The 17,003-nt window shown below is 41.2% G+C and overlaps 1 protein-coding gene across 1 annotated transcript; it reads left to right on the top strand.

The window, feature by feature from the left end:
- The first annotated feature begins 146 nt into the window (after nucleotides 1-146).
- rtca (RNA 3'-terminal phosphate cyclase) lies at nucleotides 147-16,571 on the top strand. The gene is made up of 11 exons (XM_062038349.1): nucleotides 147-338; nucleotides 475-575; nucleotides 2,078-2,221; nucleotides 2,295-2,418; nucleotides 2,499-2,557; nucleotides 8,111-8,252; nucleotides 8,312-8,433; nucleotides 12,681-12,739; nucleotides 12,906-13,000; nucleotides 13,060-13,164; nucleotides 16,384-16,571. The coding sequence occupies exons 1-11, from the start codon at nucleotides 294-296 to the stop codon at nucleotides 16,480-16,482; spliced, it is 1,095 nt and encodes a 364-aa protein (XP_061894333.1). The 5' UTR covers nucleotides 147-293; the 3' UTR covers nucleotides 16,483-16,571.
- The last annotated feature ends 432 nt before the right edge of the window (nucleotides 16,572-17,003 follow it).

Below are 17,003 nucleotides of genomic sequence, written 5' to 3'. Positions count from 1 at the left end.
ACTTCATTCAATAACATTTTACAAAGTCATAATGTGTGTTTTTTTTCTTTTTTTTCTTTTCTGGCTAAATTATGGCTCGTAATTATGTTGTAACTTGTAGTAGGAATGCTTTTGGTGTCTATTTTAATTTGAAGGTTAGCGGAAAAGCTTTTATTTGTTCCACTTCCGTTGACACCAGGAAGTTGTAGACGAAGAAGAGTTAAAAACTGAACATTTATTGCCGCAATATATTGTGGCTGCTAGCCAGGGGAATAGTCGAAGCTAATAATAATATTACAAAAAAATTGTCGAATATGGAGTCGTCAGTAGTGGAGCTGGATGGCAGTGTAATGGAGGGAGTGAGTAGCGCATCATTTTTTTTTTTAACTTGCACGTATCTTGTTTCTTGGTGCTGCCGTGACAATGCTAGCAGCCGGCCGGCACCATGCTCACCGGTTGTCCCTTCTCTGTCTCCCCGGGGTTGGTTCTTCGTAGGGCGGACAGATCCTGAGAGTGTCAGCGGCCCTCAGCTGCGTCACCGGCTCTTCCATTAAAGTGTCCAAAATCCGAGCCGGGAGAAGCACACCCGGACTCAGGTGAGCTAGCATCGCAGGCTAACGTTAGCCTATTCATCGTATGTGGTTATAAATGTTTTACATTTAGTTTACATGAAACCAGTATTATCAGACGCGTCTCGAAAATACGAGTCCAGTGATATAAGTAATATTTTCTTGTGAAAAAAATTAAGAAATATAGGGACTTTTAAAACCCGTGAAAATGCACTAATTTCTGGTTAACTTCTTCAATACAAAAATCAATGGGGCTCAAAGATTGTATTTGTGACCCTTCTGTTAAAAATGTATTTCTTAATGTATATCCATCCATCCATTTTCTACCGCTTGTCCCTTTCGGGGTCGCACCTGCCGAAAATGCATAATAACCCTGGTGACTTTCACTCAATTTTCATGTTTTTTTGCCAGAAAAATCAGTTTATCCACATTGTCAACAGAAAGAGCAGACCTGCTTGCAGTTCAAATGTCTCCGGCTGTAGAAAATACCCTTTCACTGGGCACGGAGGTAGCAGGTATGGCGAGGTAGTTCCTGGCTAACTTGGCAGTAAGCGGATACAGTATATGGAATCATTGTTCTTCCACCATAGAAGTGGGTCAAAATCTTGTTTTTAATGCAATATTGTCTTAAATCTGCTGCTATAAAAACACCAACGGCATTTGTTATTGCTTTAGCCCTGCCTGACTCGCCGAGGAGAGGCTGCTTGAATGCGGTGGGAGCTGTGTTTGTTCGTCTTTCTCTTCGTTGAAGCGATGTTATCCATTGTTGTATCGCACCGCGCAGCCCAAATGTTCCCAAACGGGAGATCTTAACTAGGCAGGAGGGTCTTCCAGCTCTGGCTTTTGCATGTTGTAGTAGCCTGGTCGTTGCTAGCATGCCATGTGTTGTGCCTCAGTGTGCATTGTTTACACAACGTGCGGTGCGCTACTTAATATGTCCGTGTGGAAACTCGTTCGGTACACCTCCGTACCGAACCGAACCCCCCGTACCGAAACGGTTCAATACAAATACACGTACCGTTACACCCTTACTGTACACACATACCTAAATAGAGCAAAGAGCAAAATGATAATGAAGTGAACATGAGTTATGACATTCACAATGACAGGTTAGTTCCAGAGTTATGTCACAACGTTCATCAGATTGATAGCTTGGGGGAAGAAACTGTTCTTCAGACGGGTTGTTTTGGCGCACAGTGGAGGAGGAGTTTGACCAGGTTGTGACCAGGTTGTGAGAGGTCTGTAGTGATGCTACCTGCTCGTTTCATATCCCTTGACCAGTATGAATCCTGGATAGGGGGGAAGATCTTTTCTGCAGTCCTGATTATCCATTGCAGTCTGTGTCTGCCTAGCTTGGTTGAAATTCATTGAAGTTGTTACCCACAGGCTAACTCGTCATTTGTTTTAAAAACACTGTCACCACTCAATGTATTGTAGCTATTTTTATTATGGTATCTTCACATTTTCATCCATTCAGACTGCCCTCATCAACGTCACTGACTAATGTGTGTGTCTGTGTGTGCGTTCAGGCCTCAGCATCTGAGTGGACTGCAGCTTGTTTCAGACATGTGTTCTGGCGTCCTGCAGGGCGGCACTATCGGCTCCACGGACATCAGTCTGACACCGGGAAAGATTATTTCCGGGAGCTACACGGCGGACCCACAAACAGCAGGGTGACTCTCGCCATCATTGCCGCCAATGTACTAGAAAGTGTGTACTGTGTACTCATTCGTGTGTGTGTGTCAGGAGTGTGTGTCTGTTGTTGCAGGTCGGCTTGCCGTGCGCTCTCTACACTGACGCCGCGTCACACCTCTGCCTCAGAGGAGGAACCAACGCCGAGATGGCCCCACAGATAGACTACACTGTCAAGGTACTCGTTGTCATTTCGTCATCATCATCATAAGAAGTTGAATACACTCGTGATTTAATGGTGACCATTTTTCTCTTCAGGTCTTCAAACCCATCGTGGAAAAGTTTGGTGCTCATTTTGACTGTGACATCAAAATGAGGTATGTGTGTGCAATGTTAACGCACTTTTTGTGTCTTTTTACGCATTGAAATTTGAAAGGACGCGCATTTCCGGAAGTCCGCACGTCCCTGGTACACAGATTTTTTTTTTAAATCGATTTTCGCTTTCCGCCGGTGTTTTGTTTTGTTTATATTTGCCGGTGTGTTGCCAAAATGTTGCCTGACAAAAATTGATTTCCTTCGCTGTAGCGCGCACCGCTCGCTAAACCTGCATTGCTTTGCTTGGTCTGTCCACAGTGGATTACTAGGTGTAAGACAAACACTTTATCTTCGTGGTTATTGTAACGCTACGTGTTTGACATTATTTAAGCCTTTATCGGGTCCGGAAAATGACAGTTTGCCTTTCGTGTGGTATTAATGAGATTTAACGTCTTAAGGCCTAAGCTGTTTGTTTACATGTTTATTTTATTTCTCTTTGCTATTTGGGCTTATTGGACCCTAATTAGAATAAAAACTAAGAATCATCTTTTTATATGATGTACTTAGTCCATAAGTACACAAACGTGCACTTCATGTTTAGTTACATGCTAATTCTTATTTTTACACTTTTTTTTTTCAAATTCCATTGTATGTTATACTCTTCTGACACCACCAGATGGCAGTATAAGTGTCCACATAAGTGGCCATAAGACCCCAATTCAGTAGTGTACACTATTTTGGAAATAAGAGCTAAAAGGTGCAGTCCACGCATGTGGCCACTAAGCCTTTAGAGTTAAAGGACTGTTGTTAGTCCCATGTTGACGTGATAAAACCTCTTTCTTGTTTGGAGGATACATACGATTGTAACTGTTATTTCTTCCTGCACATAATAAATATTTATATAGTGTTTGGATGTATTAATTTATGTAAAATTTTCATTAAATGTAATAGTGCCTGACAAAAAGTGATTCAACATAATGTTTTGTTATTTACACATCACATATTTACACACGCATATTTTACTAGAATACCCTTATGGGCATTACATATATCAAAATCAATACTGTACTGCAGTGTTTTTCAACCTTTTTTGAGCCGAGGCACATTTTTTTCATTGAAAAAATCCAAAGGCACACCACCAGCAGAAATCATTAAAATATGAAACTCAATATTGACAATAAAAAGTCGTCGGATATGATTTTAAAGCATAACTAAGCATGCAACACTATAGCTCTTATCTCAAAGTAGGTGTACTGTCACCACCTGTCACATCACACCCTGACTTATTTGGACTTTTTAGCTGTTTTCTTATGTGTAGTGTTTTAGTTCTTGTCTTGCGCTCCTATTTTGGTGGCTTTTCCTGTTTTGTTGGTATTTTCCTGTAGCAGTTTCATGTCTTCCTTTAAGCGATATTCCCCGCACCTGCTTTGTTTTAGCAATCAATAATATTGCAGTTGTTTTTATCCTTCTTTGTGGGGACATTGTTGATTGTCATGTCATGTTCAGATGTACTTTGTGAACGCCGTCTGCTCCACACGCTGTAAGTCTTTGCTGTCGTCCAGCATTCTGTTTTTCTTCACTTTGTCGCCAGTTCAGTTGTAGTTTCGTTCTGCATAGCCTTCCCTAAGCTTCAATGCCTTTTTTTTTTTAGGGGCACTCACCTTTTGTTTATTTTTCAGTTTAAGCATTAGACACCTTTTTACCTGCACACTGCCTCCCGCTGTCGTCTGAAAAATTGTGATCACGATTAGCTACCTGCTCCCACCTACTGATATGGAAGAGTATTACATGGTTACTCTGCCGACACTCAACAACAACACATCATTTGCAGACTATAATTACTGGTTTGAAAAAAATGTTATACCCCAAATAGGTGAAATTAGATAATCTCCCACGGCACACCAGACTGTATCTCACGGCACACTAGTGTGCCGCGGCAGTGGTTGAAAAACACTGCTGTACTGTTTACTTGTTGAAATACCCTTCAAATCAATTTTTGACAGCAGCAAAGAGGTCAATTGGGTAGATATTTGCTCTAAAAAGGGTATTTCAACAAGTAAGCAGTACAGTAGGTACTTTCAATCAATCAATCAATGTTTATTTATATAGCCCTAAATCACAAGTGTCTCAAAGGGCTGTACAAGCCACAACGACATCCTCGGTACAGAGCCCACATACGGGCAAGGAAAAACTCACCCCAGTGGGACGTCGGTGAATGACTATGAGAAACCTTGGAGAGGACCGCATATGTGGGTAACCCCCCCCCTCTAGGGGAGACCGAAAGCAACGGATGTCGAGTGGGTCTGACATAACATTGTGAAAGTCCAGTCCACAGTGGATCCAACACATCAGCGGGAGTCCAGTCCACAGCGGGGCCAACAGGAAACCATCCCGAGCGGAGACGGGTCAGCAGCGCAGAGATGTCCCCAACCGATGCACAGGCTAGTGGTCCACCCGGGGTCCCGGCTCTGGACAGCCAGCACTTCATCCATGGCCACCGGACCTATGCAACTCCCCCTCGCAAGGGACAGGGGAGAAGAGGAGAGAAGAAAAGAAACGGCAGATCAACTGGTCTAAAAAAGGGGGGGTCTATTTAAAGGCTAGATTATACAAATGAGTTTTAAGATGGGACTTAAATGCTTCTACTGAGGTAGCATCTCTAACTGTTACCGGGAGGGCATTCCAGAGTACTGGAGCCCGAATAGAAAACGCTCTATAGCCCGCAGACTTTTTTTTGGCTCTGGGAATCACTAATAAGCCGGAGTTCTTTGAACGCAGATTTCTTGTCGGGACATATGGTACAATACAATCGGCGAGATAGGCTGGAGCTAAACCGTGTAATATTTTATACGTAAGTAGTAAAACCTTAAAGTCGCATCTTAAGTGCACAGGAAGCCAGTGCAAGTGAGCCAGTATAGGCGTAATATGATCAAACTTTCTTGTTTTTGTCAAAAGCCTTGCAGCCGCATTTTGTACCAACTGTAATCTTTTAATGCTAGACATAGGGAGGCCCGAAAATAATACGTTACAGTAATCGAGACGAGACGTAACGAACGCATGAATAATGATCTCAGCGTCGCTAGTGGACAAGATGGAACGAATTTTAGCGATATTACGGAGATGAAAGAAGGCCGTTTTAGTAACACTCTTAATGTGTGACTCAAACGAGAGAGTTGGGTCGAAGATAATACCCAGATTCTTTACCGAGTCTCCTTGTTTAATTGTTTGGTTGTCAAATGTTAAGGTGGTATTATTAAATAGATGTTGGTGTCTAGCAGGACCGATAATCAGCATTTCCGTTTTCTTAGCGTTGAGTTGCAAAAAGTTAGCGGACATCCATTGTTTAATTTCATTAAGACACGCCTCCAGCTGACTACAGTCCGGCGTGTTGGTCAGCTTTAGGGGCATGTAGAGTTGAGTGTCATCAGCATAACAGTGAAAGCTAACACCGTACTTGCGTATGATGTCACCCAGCGGCAGCATGTAAATACTAAAGAGTGCAGGGCCAAGAACCGAACCCTGGGGAACTCCGCACGTTACCTTGACATAGTCCGAGGTCACATTGTTATGGGAGACGCACTGCATCCTGTCAGTAAGATAAGAGTTAAACCAAGACAAGGCTAAGTCTGACATACCAATACGTGTTTTGATACGCTCTAATAAAATATTATGATCGACGGTATCGAAAGCGGCGCTAAGATCAAGAAGCAGCAACATAGATGACGCATCAGAATCCATCGTTAGGAATAGATCATTAGTCATTTTTGCGAGGGCTGTCTCCGTAGAGTGATTTGCCCTGAAACCGGATTGAAAAGGTTCACAGAGATTGTTAGTCACTAAGTGTTCATTTAGCTGCTGTGCAACAGTTTTTTCGAGAATTTTGGAAATAAACGGAAGGTGGGAGACCGGTCGGTAGTTTACCATGAGGTCAGGATCGAGGTTAGGTCTTTTGAGCAGAGGATGAATAACCGCTTTTTTGAATGCTAGGGGAACAGTGCCGGAGGAAAGTGATAAGTTTATAATATTTAACACTGATGGACCTAATAATACAAACAGTTCCTTGATAAGTTTCCCAGGAAGTGGGTCAAGTAAACATGTTGTTTGTTTTATCCCACTTACACGCTGTAATAATTCCTCTAATGTTATTTCATCAAAAATAGAGAGACTATTTTGGAGGGCAGTGTCCGTCGTATATACAGTCGTATTTGTGTTAATAGAGCCCAGTTGTAGCTGGGATGCGTTGTCTTTAATCTCCTTTCTAATGAGTTCAATTTTCTTATTAAAGAAATTCATAAAATCATCTGCCGAGTGGGTGGAGCTACTGGGAGGAGTCCCTTGTTGGGTTAGCGATGCTACTGTACTAAACAGAAATTTAGGATCGTTTTTGTTGAGGCGGATGAGATTTGAGTAGTATTTAGCTTTAGCTATGGTAAGCATGCGTTTATACGTTATTAAACTATCACTCCATGCTTGATGGAAAACCTCAAGTTTAGTCGCGCGCCATTTGCGTTCCAGTTTTCTACATGATAATTTATGAGCTCTAATTTCTTCTGTAAACCATGGGGTGCGCCTTTTAGGGGCCCTTTTTTGCTTTAGCGGTGCTATACTATCAATAATTTCGCGCAAGGCATCGTCAAAGTTGTTTTTAATATATGTAATGCCCATAAGGGTATTCTAGTAAAATATGCAGGGATGAGATGTGTCAATTGTCCTCGTCAGCCACAGAACTTTGATTTTAGGGCGGCAGCGGTAAAGTTTAGATCCATGAAGGAAAGAAGAAAGTGAATGAATGTTTATAACTGAATACATTTACATATGTGTCAGGTTCAAACACTGATGACATCTATTAAACGGACAAAGAAGCAAGGAATCAAACAGAGACAGAATTAAATTTGGCTCAATTGAGGAGAAACGTCTGGGCTGTACTCATGTACAGTCTCCCACCACGCTCCTGACGAAAGATTATACGCCTCCTCTTTTATTTGGACTTTCCCCGATTACATGGCAACAGCTGTTTCTAAAGGAAGGGGGGTCGTAAACAGCCGCTGCCTTTGGTCACAAAACAGTTCAAAGAAAAGGTGCCTGGAGGGGGGTGAGGTCCTGCTTTATCTCCGCTTTAGATCTCGGGTCAAGACAAAATCTTCCTGTGGATTACAATACATCAAAGAAACCCACCCCTTCATGTCGCTTCCCATCCTACACCGTGGAGTTTTACAAGCCTTTTGCTTGGTAGGATCAAAGACAGCTTTTGTCCTCTCGCTGGGAACTCATGGCAACACAAAGTTTTGTGATAACTTAGATACAATTATTCTGACAATATGCATAAAAATTTGTTTTCTTTTGTATTATTTTTTCAATGAATTAAGTAACGTTTATGACAACATTTTTCCTAAACTATATAGAATGTGAGAGAACAGGATAATGCATACATTTATCATTTGTTTTCAAAACGCTTACAAAAAAGTGGGAACCCAAAAATTTACTGTGGGACCCCATTTTTATGACTTGATGGGGTCCCTGGGACCCCGTTTTGAAAATTCCTAGCGCCAACAATGTGTGTGTATGTCTGTGTGTGAATGATTATTTCTTACTTGGTGTGTGTGTGTGTGTTTCAGAGGCTTCTACCCAAAAGGCGGGGGAGAGGTCGCCGTCTCTGTGAGTCCCGTCAAAGAGTTGCAGGCCGTCACCATGTTGGACCGAGGAACCATCACCAAGATTCACGGCAGATCGTACGTCGCCGGCGTGCTGCCTTACAAGGTACGAATGCTGACGCGGCTCTCCGGGCGGTCATGTGACTGCCGCGTGTTTGTCTCCAGCTGGCCAAGGACATGTCGACCGCCGCAGTTCGTACAATCAGGAGAGAAATCAAAGATCTCTACGTCAACATTCAAGCACTGCAGGAGAAAGAGAAGGCCTTTGGCAACGGCAGCGGCATCATGTAAGCCCCGCCTCCCCGAACACAACATGACACAGCGGTGTAGTGTAATAGCTAATAATACACCTCATTAATAATGAAATCATGTTATTGTTAGAATTTTCCATGGGCCAATTAAAAAAATGACCCTGCAGGCTTCACTTGACACCACTGACTTAGGTTCCACGTTTTAGCATTAGCTAATGAGATGCTAATAACCAAACCAAAAGTTAATGAAGGGTTATTTGTTGGGATATCCCAGTTAACATTTTTTGTCTCCGATCCCGATCTGATTTTTTTTATGGCCTCAGATCCGATCCGATTTCGAGTCCCGATCCGATACTCTGAAAATAAATATGTTGTCAAAAATATTCTATAGCAAGTACCGTATTTTTCGGACTATAAGGCACACTTAAAGGCCTACTGAAAGCCACCACTACCGACCACGCAGTCTGATAGTTTATATATCAATGATGAAATCTTAACATTGCAACACATGCCAATACGGCCGGGTTAACTTATAAAGTGCAATTTTAAATTTCCAGCTAAACTTCCGGTTGGAAACGTCTATGTATGATGACGTATGCGCGTGATGTCACGACGGCAACGGAAGTATTCGTACCCAATGTGTCACCATACAAACTGCTCTGTTTTCATCGAACAATTCCACAGTATTCTGGACATCTGTGTTGTTTAATCTTTTGCAATTTGTTTAATGAACAATGGAGATTGCAAAGAAGAAAGTTGTAGGTGGGATCGGTGTATTAGCGGCTGGCTGCAGCAACACAACAAGGAGTACTTACTTGGATAGCAGACGCGCTAGCCGATGCTAGCCGATGCTAGCCGCCAACCACATCTGTGATCGGGTGAAGTCCTACGTCGCGCCGTCGATCGCTGGAACGCAGGTGAGCACGGGTGTTGATGAGCAGATGAGGGCTGGCTGGCGTAGGTGGAGCGCTAATGTTTTTATCATAGCTCTGTGAGGTCCGGTTGCTAAGTTAGCTTCAGCGTCGTTAGCAACAGCATTGTTAAGCTTTGCCAGGCTGAGAATTATTAACCGTGTAGTTACATGTTCATGGTTTAATAGTATTGTTGATCTTCTGTCTATCCTTCCAGTCAGGGATTTATTTATTTTGTTTCTATCTGCATTTGAGCCAGATGCTATCACGTTAGCTCAGTAGCTAAAGAGCTTCGCTGATGTATTGTCGTGGAGATAAAAGTCACTGTGAATGTCCATTTCGCGTTCTCGACTCTCATTTTCAAGAGGATATAGTATCCGAGGTGGTTTAAATACAAATCTGTGATCCACAATAGAAAAAGGAGAGTGTGTGGAATCCGTACCTAAGTTACGGTCAGAGCAAAAAAAGATACACCCTGCACTGCCTCTCTAGTTCTTCACTCTAACGTTCCTCATCCACGAATCTTTCATCCTCACTCAAATTAATGGGGTAATCGTCGCTTTCTCGGTCCAAATCTCTCTCGCTCCATTGTAAACAACGGGGAATTGTGAGGAATCCTTCCTCCTGTGACGTCACGCTACTTCCGGTACAGGCAAGGCTTTTTTTATCAGCGACCAAAAGTTGTGAACTTTATCGTCGTTGTTCTATACTAAATCCTTTCAGCAAAAATATGGCAATATCGCGAAATGATCAAGTATGACACATAGAATGGATCTGCTATCCCCGTTTAAATAAAAAAAAATCATTTCAGTAGACCTTTAAAATCCTTTCATTTTCTCAAAAATCGACAGTGCGCCTTATAACCCCGGTGCGCCTAATGTACGGAATAATTCTGGTAGTGCTTACCGACCTAGAAGCAATTTTGTTTGGTACATGGTGTAATGATAAGTGTGACCAGTAGATGGCAGTCACACACGAGATACGTGTAGACTGCAATATGACGCCAGTAAACGACACCAAAACTTTAAATGTTCCGTTGAAAATAAAGAACGTTACACACAGCACACAAAAATCTGTCAAAATGTTTTAGTATGACTTTGAAGCCACACCGCTTGATCACTACCGACCACGCAGTCTGATAGTTTATATATCAATGATGAAATCTTAACATTGCAACACATGCCAATACGGCCGGGTTAACTTATAAAGTGCAATTTTAAATTTCCCGCTAAACTTCCGGTTGGAAACGTCTATGTATGATGACGTATGCACGTGATGTCACGACGGCAACGGAAGTATTCGTACCCAATGTGTCACCATACAAACTGCTCTGTTTTCATCGAACAATTCCACAGTATTACGGCTACCGTATTATTATGGTGTGTGTGTATAAGGACCTCAAAATGGCACCTATTAGCAAACATATTATCTGATTGTTATTACTTTATTACTCTGGTACTCTTGTTTTGTTCTGTATATTGTTTTGTATATTGTACAGGATTGCTTATTGTTTTTATTAGATAGTAGTCTGTTTATTTCAATTCTTATTTTTTATCTTTATTACTACTTGTGTGATTTATTTTTATTCCATATTTGTTTCCACTACCGCACCTTAAATTGGAGTCCTTAATCTCGTTATATGCAAATATAATGACAGTAAAGTCCATTCTATTCTATATTCTCTGGCGTTTTCACAATATAATGCAAAACCAACTTTTCGTACCTTCTGGTACATGCTGATGTGTATTTGAGATCTGCGTTAGTCCTGATAATTTGCGCACAGCCGCCATTGTAGTCCGTTGCGATGCCGTAGTCGATAAGCTTCTTCTTTTTCTCTATCTTCTTCTTATGGGACATTCATCCTCCGCTGTTGCCATTTCTAATATAAAGTAGTGTAAAGTTCTTAGTTGATTTTTTTTTTATTAAATCAACATAAAAAACACAAGATACACTTACACTTAGTGCACCAAGCCAAAAAAAAACCTCCCCCATTTACACTCATTCACACAAAAGGGTTGTTTCTTTCTGTTATTAATATTCTGGTTCCTACATTATATATCAATATATATCAATACAGTCTGCAAGGGATACAGTCCGTAAGCACACATGATTGTGCGTGCTGCTGCTCCACTAATAGTACTAACCTTTAACAGTTCATTTTACTCATTTTCATTAATTACTAGCTTCTATGTAACTGTTTTTATATTGTTTGACTTTCTGTTTTATTCAAGAAAATGTTTTTAATTTATTTATCGTATTTTATTTTTTTTAATTTTTTTTAAAAAGGACCTTATCTTCACCATACCTGGTTGTCCAAATTAGGCATAATAATGTGTTAATTCCACGACTGTATGTATCGATATCGGTTGATATCGGTATCGGTAATTAAGAGTTGGACAATATCGGAATATCGGATATTGGCAAAAAAGCCATTATCAGACATCCCTAGTTCTTACTTATATCTCGCTATGGAAGCACTAAAAACTACCGGTGTAGTGGGTTTACATAATTCACCCACTGAACTTTTGTTAATCGAGAGTTGTGGTTGCACGGTTTTTCACGGGACACATCTCCGGCGTTGTTGTTGCACTAGTGAGCCACGGATGAGAAGATGCTGCTTTTGACACTTCGTCCCCTTCCGTCCTTGCGCGCTACACCGCTACAACAAAGATGACGGGGAGAAGACGCTGTCGAAGGTGAGCCACGTAAATAAAACCGCCCACAAAACGGCGCATCCTGAAGCGACTGTCAGAAAGCGACTTGAAGATGATCTGTAAAACATCATCTAGGCAACATTTTGACTAAAGAACCATCATTACATGTTATGTAGACCACAAGGAAGTGTTTTTTACATTTAGAAAAAAATCATAATGACCCCTTTAATGCGCTTTATATATGAAAACTACTTCTCTTTGTTTTTAATGTCTATTTTCTATTTTCTGCTGGATTTACTCTATTTTATGCTGCAGCTGTCACATATGCTGTAATATTGTACATGGTAATTGTTATATATTGTATATATGATATAAACATAATATATCAGTGTATATATAATATACTGTACATATATTATGTAAATATTACATATATATGTTATATTTTATATCGCTATATTTAGTCTATTTATACCCGCATTGTCCTTTCCATCCTTACACTTTCCATCATTGTAACTGAGCTACTGTGTGGAACAATTTCCCTTATAATCCGGTGCGCCCTATGGTCTGGCAAATACGGTAACGAAAATAAAAGTATGCATTTGCGTGTGGACAAAAGGCCTTAACGCAGAGATAAGTATGCGTTTATTATTAAGTATCCGTCCGTGTTGGTGTGGCCTAAGTGTATTAAGCCTGAAAACTGATTTTGTGTTTTCAGAATCATAGCAGAGTCGTCCACAGGATGTGTGTTTGCGGGTTCAGCTCTGGGCAAGAAAGGTGAGCGGAACTTTATGTGCAGTACTGTAATTTGTGTTGTCCACGTGAGGACTCTGGCGGGGGAAAACACAAACCTGAAAAGACATGTTAATATTTTTATGACATACACACAAGCTCAAGTCTTAGGGCCTCCTTGTGTCTTAAAGAGGATGTGTGTGTGTTTCAGGCGTGTATGTGGATAAAATTGGCATTGAGGCTGCGGAGATGCTGCTTAGAAACATCCGGCACAACGGATGCGTGGACGAGTTCCTTCAGGACCAGGTAAGTGGTGCGGACTCGTGTAAAGAGGGATTGTGATGACGGCAATCTTGTCTCGTCAGCTCATCATCTTCATGGCGCTGGCAAAGGGGACATCTCGGATTCGGACAGGCGCCGTAACGCTCCACACTCAGACGGCCATCCACGTGGCGGAGCAGCTGACTCAGGTGAGGTCTTGCCATCTTTTAGAACTTCTAAAAAAAACATTGGGGGCTGATGTTGTCCTGTCAAAGTTGTTTTGTGTTCATATAATAGGATTGATGTGTCAGTTCAGTTTATTTATATAGCACATTTAAAAACAACCCCAGTTGGCCAAAGTGCTGTACAGACATACAAAATAATTAGAAACAAAATAGGGCACAGTGTCACATTTACATTGTAACACAGAAGGATGAATACAATACAATAGTTAAACGTACCTTCAAAGTGCAAAATATATCACCTAAAATACTAAAATGTAATAAAAAATATGTTGTTTATAATGTTGAGTACTGTTCATGATTAGTTTTACTCACAGGTTTAGTTTGGTTTATTAAGGGTCCCCATTAGTCTACGCCGCAGTGGAGACTATTCTTCCTGGGGTCCAGGTGTCAAACTCAAGGCCCGGAGGCCAGATCTGGCTCGTCACATCATTTTATATGGCTCGCAAAAGCCTGCAAATGATGTGTTTATAATAAGCGTAGTACTTTTCTTACAAGATGTACTTGTTCTTTCTATTTTGACAGGAAAAAAGCATTTACTGCATGTAACCGCTTATAATTCATAATGTAATATAATCCAATAATGCAACAAATATTAAAATGTCATACATTCTGAAATTGTTTTTGTTAAAATATAAATAAATACTTGAATATTTGCTTGACTCATGATTTCAAAGCATGTTATCCACCAAATTATGCACTGTTAAAATGACGATAAATATTGTGGTAGTTTTTTACATTCACAGTAACACACTCTAAAAACAGAGATATTCCCGGGACAAAAAACTGTTATATTGTTTTTCCATTTAAAGTAAAATGGTGTAAAAACATTGTAAAATTTAACGGTAAAATTCTGGCAACTGAGATGCCCGTTTTTTTACCGTAAAATCCCAAAACATTTTTTACAGTATAGGTAAAAAAATATGCAATAATCAGACTCATCAGCGATTGTGTGATTACAGTGCATCCGGAAAGTATTCTAGGGCCTCACTTTTTTCACATTTTATGTTAAAGCCTTATTCCAAAATGGAATAAATTCATTTTTGTCATCAAAATTCTACAGACAATACCCCATAATGACAATGTGACAAGGTTTTCTTTTTAATTGCTAATTTAAAAAAAAACACATGAACATAAGATTCACAGCCTTTGCCCAATACTTTGTTGATGCACTTTTGGCAGCAATTACAGCCTCATTTTTGAAAACACATTTTTTATTTTGCTAAAATAAGAAATAAAAATCACATGTACATAAGTATTCAAACCCTTTGCAGTATACTTTGTTTCTGCAGCAATTACAGCCTCAAGTATTTTTGAATACGATGACACAAGCTTGGCACAACTATCTTTGGGCAGTTTCTCGCATTCCTCTTTGCAACACCTCTCAAGCTCCATCAGGTTGGATGGGAAGTGTTGGTTTTCATTCAGGATGTCTCTGTACATTGCTGCATTCATCTTAGTCTAGTCAGGGAGGTGACCAAGAACCTGATGGTCACTCTGTCAGAACTACAGCATTCCTCTTTAGAGAGAGGAGAACCTTCCAGAAGGACAACCATCTCTGCAGCAATCCACCAACAAGGTCTGTATGGTAAAGTGGCCAGACGGAAGCCATTTCTTAGTAAAAAGTTTGCCTAAATCTGCCTGAAAGACTCAGACCATGAGAAAATAAAATGATCTGGTCTGATGACACAAAGATTGAACTCTTTGGCGTCATGTTTGGAGGAAATCAGGCACTGCTCATCACCAGGTCAATACCATCCCTACAGTGAAGCATGGTGGTGGCAGCATCATGCTGTGGGGATGGTTTTCAGCGGCAGCAACTAAGGATAGAGTGAAAGATGAATGTAGCAATATACAGAGACATCCTGGGTGAAAACCAATGCTTCCCATCCAACGTTCCCTCTAAGGTGCGCGCCTGCGCAATTGCGCACTGCTCAAGCGTCCTCTGCGCACGGCAAATCTATGCCACGCACAAAATCAAATAAAAAAAATAAGCGCATAACAATTTTCGACACACGGACACGACAGAGAAAACAGTTTTCGTCCTCATTGTTCAAATATTGTAACGTCTGTCGAGACGCTTTGAGGACATGAGTTCCATCCATCACTTTACTTAGCAAAACTCTTTATTGTCGGCCATAAACACATCACCAAAACATTAGTAAAAAAAAAAATTATATCTAGCAAAAGTGGTCATTTTCTGCAGTACAAACCAGACCAAAAGCAACTTTGTTATATCAACAGCAGTCGCTCGCTCTTTCTCACTTGCGCCAACACATGCACATATAGCACTTAGCCACTGATGCGTTTACAGCCACACAAAAAGTCGGACAACTCCAACACCACACATAAAGTGTAATTCCAGGTCGTTACACTATGATTTTCAAATCAAATGTGTGCTTATTCTAGTGTCATTTATTAGGAATCTTAATTTATAAATATTAATCATGAAATGCTGTTAGTATATTAAATACTAATAAAAATATATCTGTTACAAACAAAGTTGCATGAATTTACGCACGATCCCCTGCTAACATCTCATTGTGCAACATGTGAATGTTTTAATGGGAACTAAATGCAATGTCTGAAAGGGGTACACATTATTTCCAAAGCCGGACCTCCACCCAGACAAACAATACAAGTACACAGTTCATGAAAAACAATATTTTTTTGTTGTTGTCATTGTAAGTGGGCCTAAACACTTATATTAGAAAATAACCTCATGGAAATGACTGCTGTCATTTGATTATAATGATAAGAGAATGTTGTCTATCTGTGTTGGCCCTGCGATGAGGTGGGGACTTGTCCAGGGTGTACCCTGCCTTCCGCCCGAATGCAGCTGAGATAGGCTCCAGCACCCCTCGCGACCCCGAAAGGGACAAGCGGTAGAAAATGGATGGATGGAGATTGAACTTGTTATTTAGTCAGGTTTGGGACAGGTGTGCTGCTGGTGTAGCCACAGTGTGCACGTCTGATGTTGCTCACATGGGCTCCACTGAATGCTCAGGGAGTTTTTGCGTTTGCTCACACACATGAAAAATTAGAGGGAACATTGGCCATAACTGCCATGTGGCCCTCTATGAAAATGAGTCTAACACCCCTGGTTTAACTGATGAAATCTTACCCCCTAATGGCTCTTCACTGCAACTTTACCAAGTTAACTTTTTTTTTTTCTTCCTCTAACAGGCCAAGTTCACGGTCACGAAGTGTGAGGACACGGTGAGCAACAATGCCACCTACATCATTGAATGCCAAGGGTCAGGGCTCACTAACCCCAACCTATAACAACTCAGGAAGTGCTCCAACATGGCTGAACTTCTCAGGTTTTGTTTATTTCAGCTATAATAAACAATAAAGAAATGGGAATAAACTGTCTTGCTGTGCTTTTTTCTGTGAAAAGTGTATTTTTGAGTCTTTGCCCAACTCTTCCGTTATTGTTATTGGCATTTTTTTTTACCTGTGCAATGTTCCAAAGACATCACATTTTGCTGGTCAAAACTTGCACAGGTTTCCGTGACGAGTCGACCACGTGACCCCGTTAAGTCGCCTGTGACAAGTGGGCCGACGTCGGAAGCAGATCTCGAGTCCTGTGTGCCTGTGGAAACCTGAGCGTGATGGAAACCCACACCTGCATCCCCTGTAGAACCCGAGGACACTCGAGCCGAGTCACCTGACACTCACGCCGCCACAAGTCATCCACTCATCCCGCCGCCCTGCAGCATGGCGGATGTCCGCAGACTGCACCAAGATGATCCACGGACCTCACAGCCGTCGTCTACGGGACACGGGCTTGGACTGAGTACAAA

This window comes from Entelurus aequoreus, linkage group LG27 (genome assembly GCF_033978785.1).
Source record: "Entelurus aequoreus isolate RoL-2023_Sb linkage group LG27, RoL_Eaeq_v1.1, whole genome shotgun sequence".
Lineage (NCBI taxonomy): Eukaryota > Metazoa > Chordata > Actinopteri > Syngnathiformes > Syngnathidae > Entelurus > Entelurus aequoreus.
This window is presented reverse-complemented; position numbering and strand designations above follow the sequence as displayed.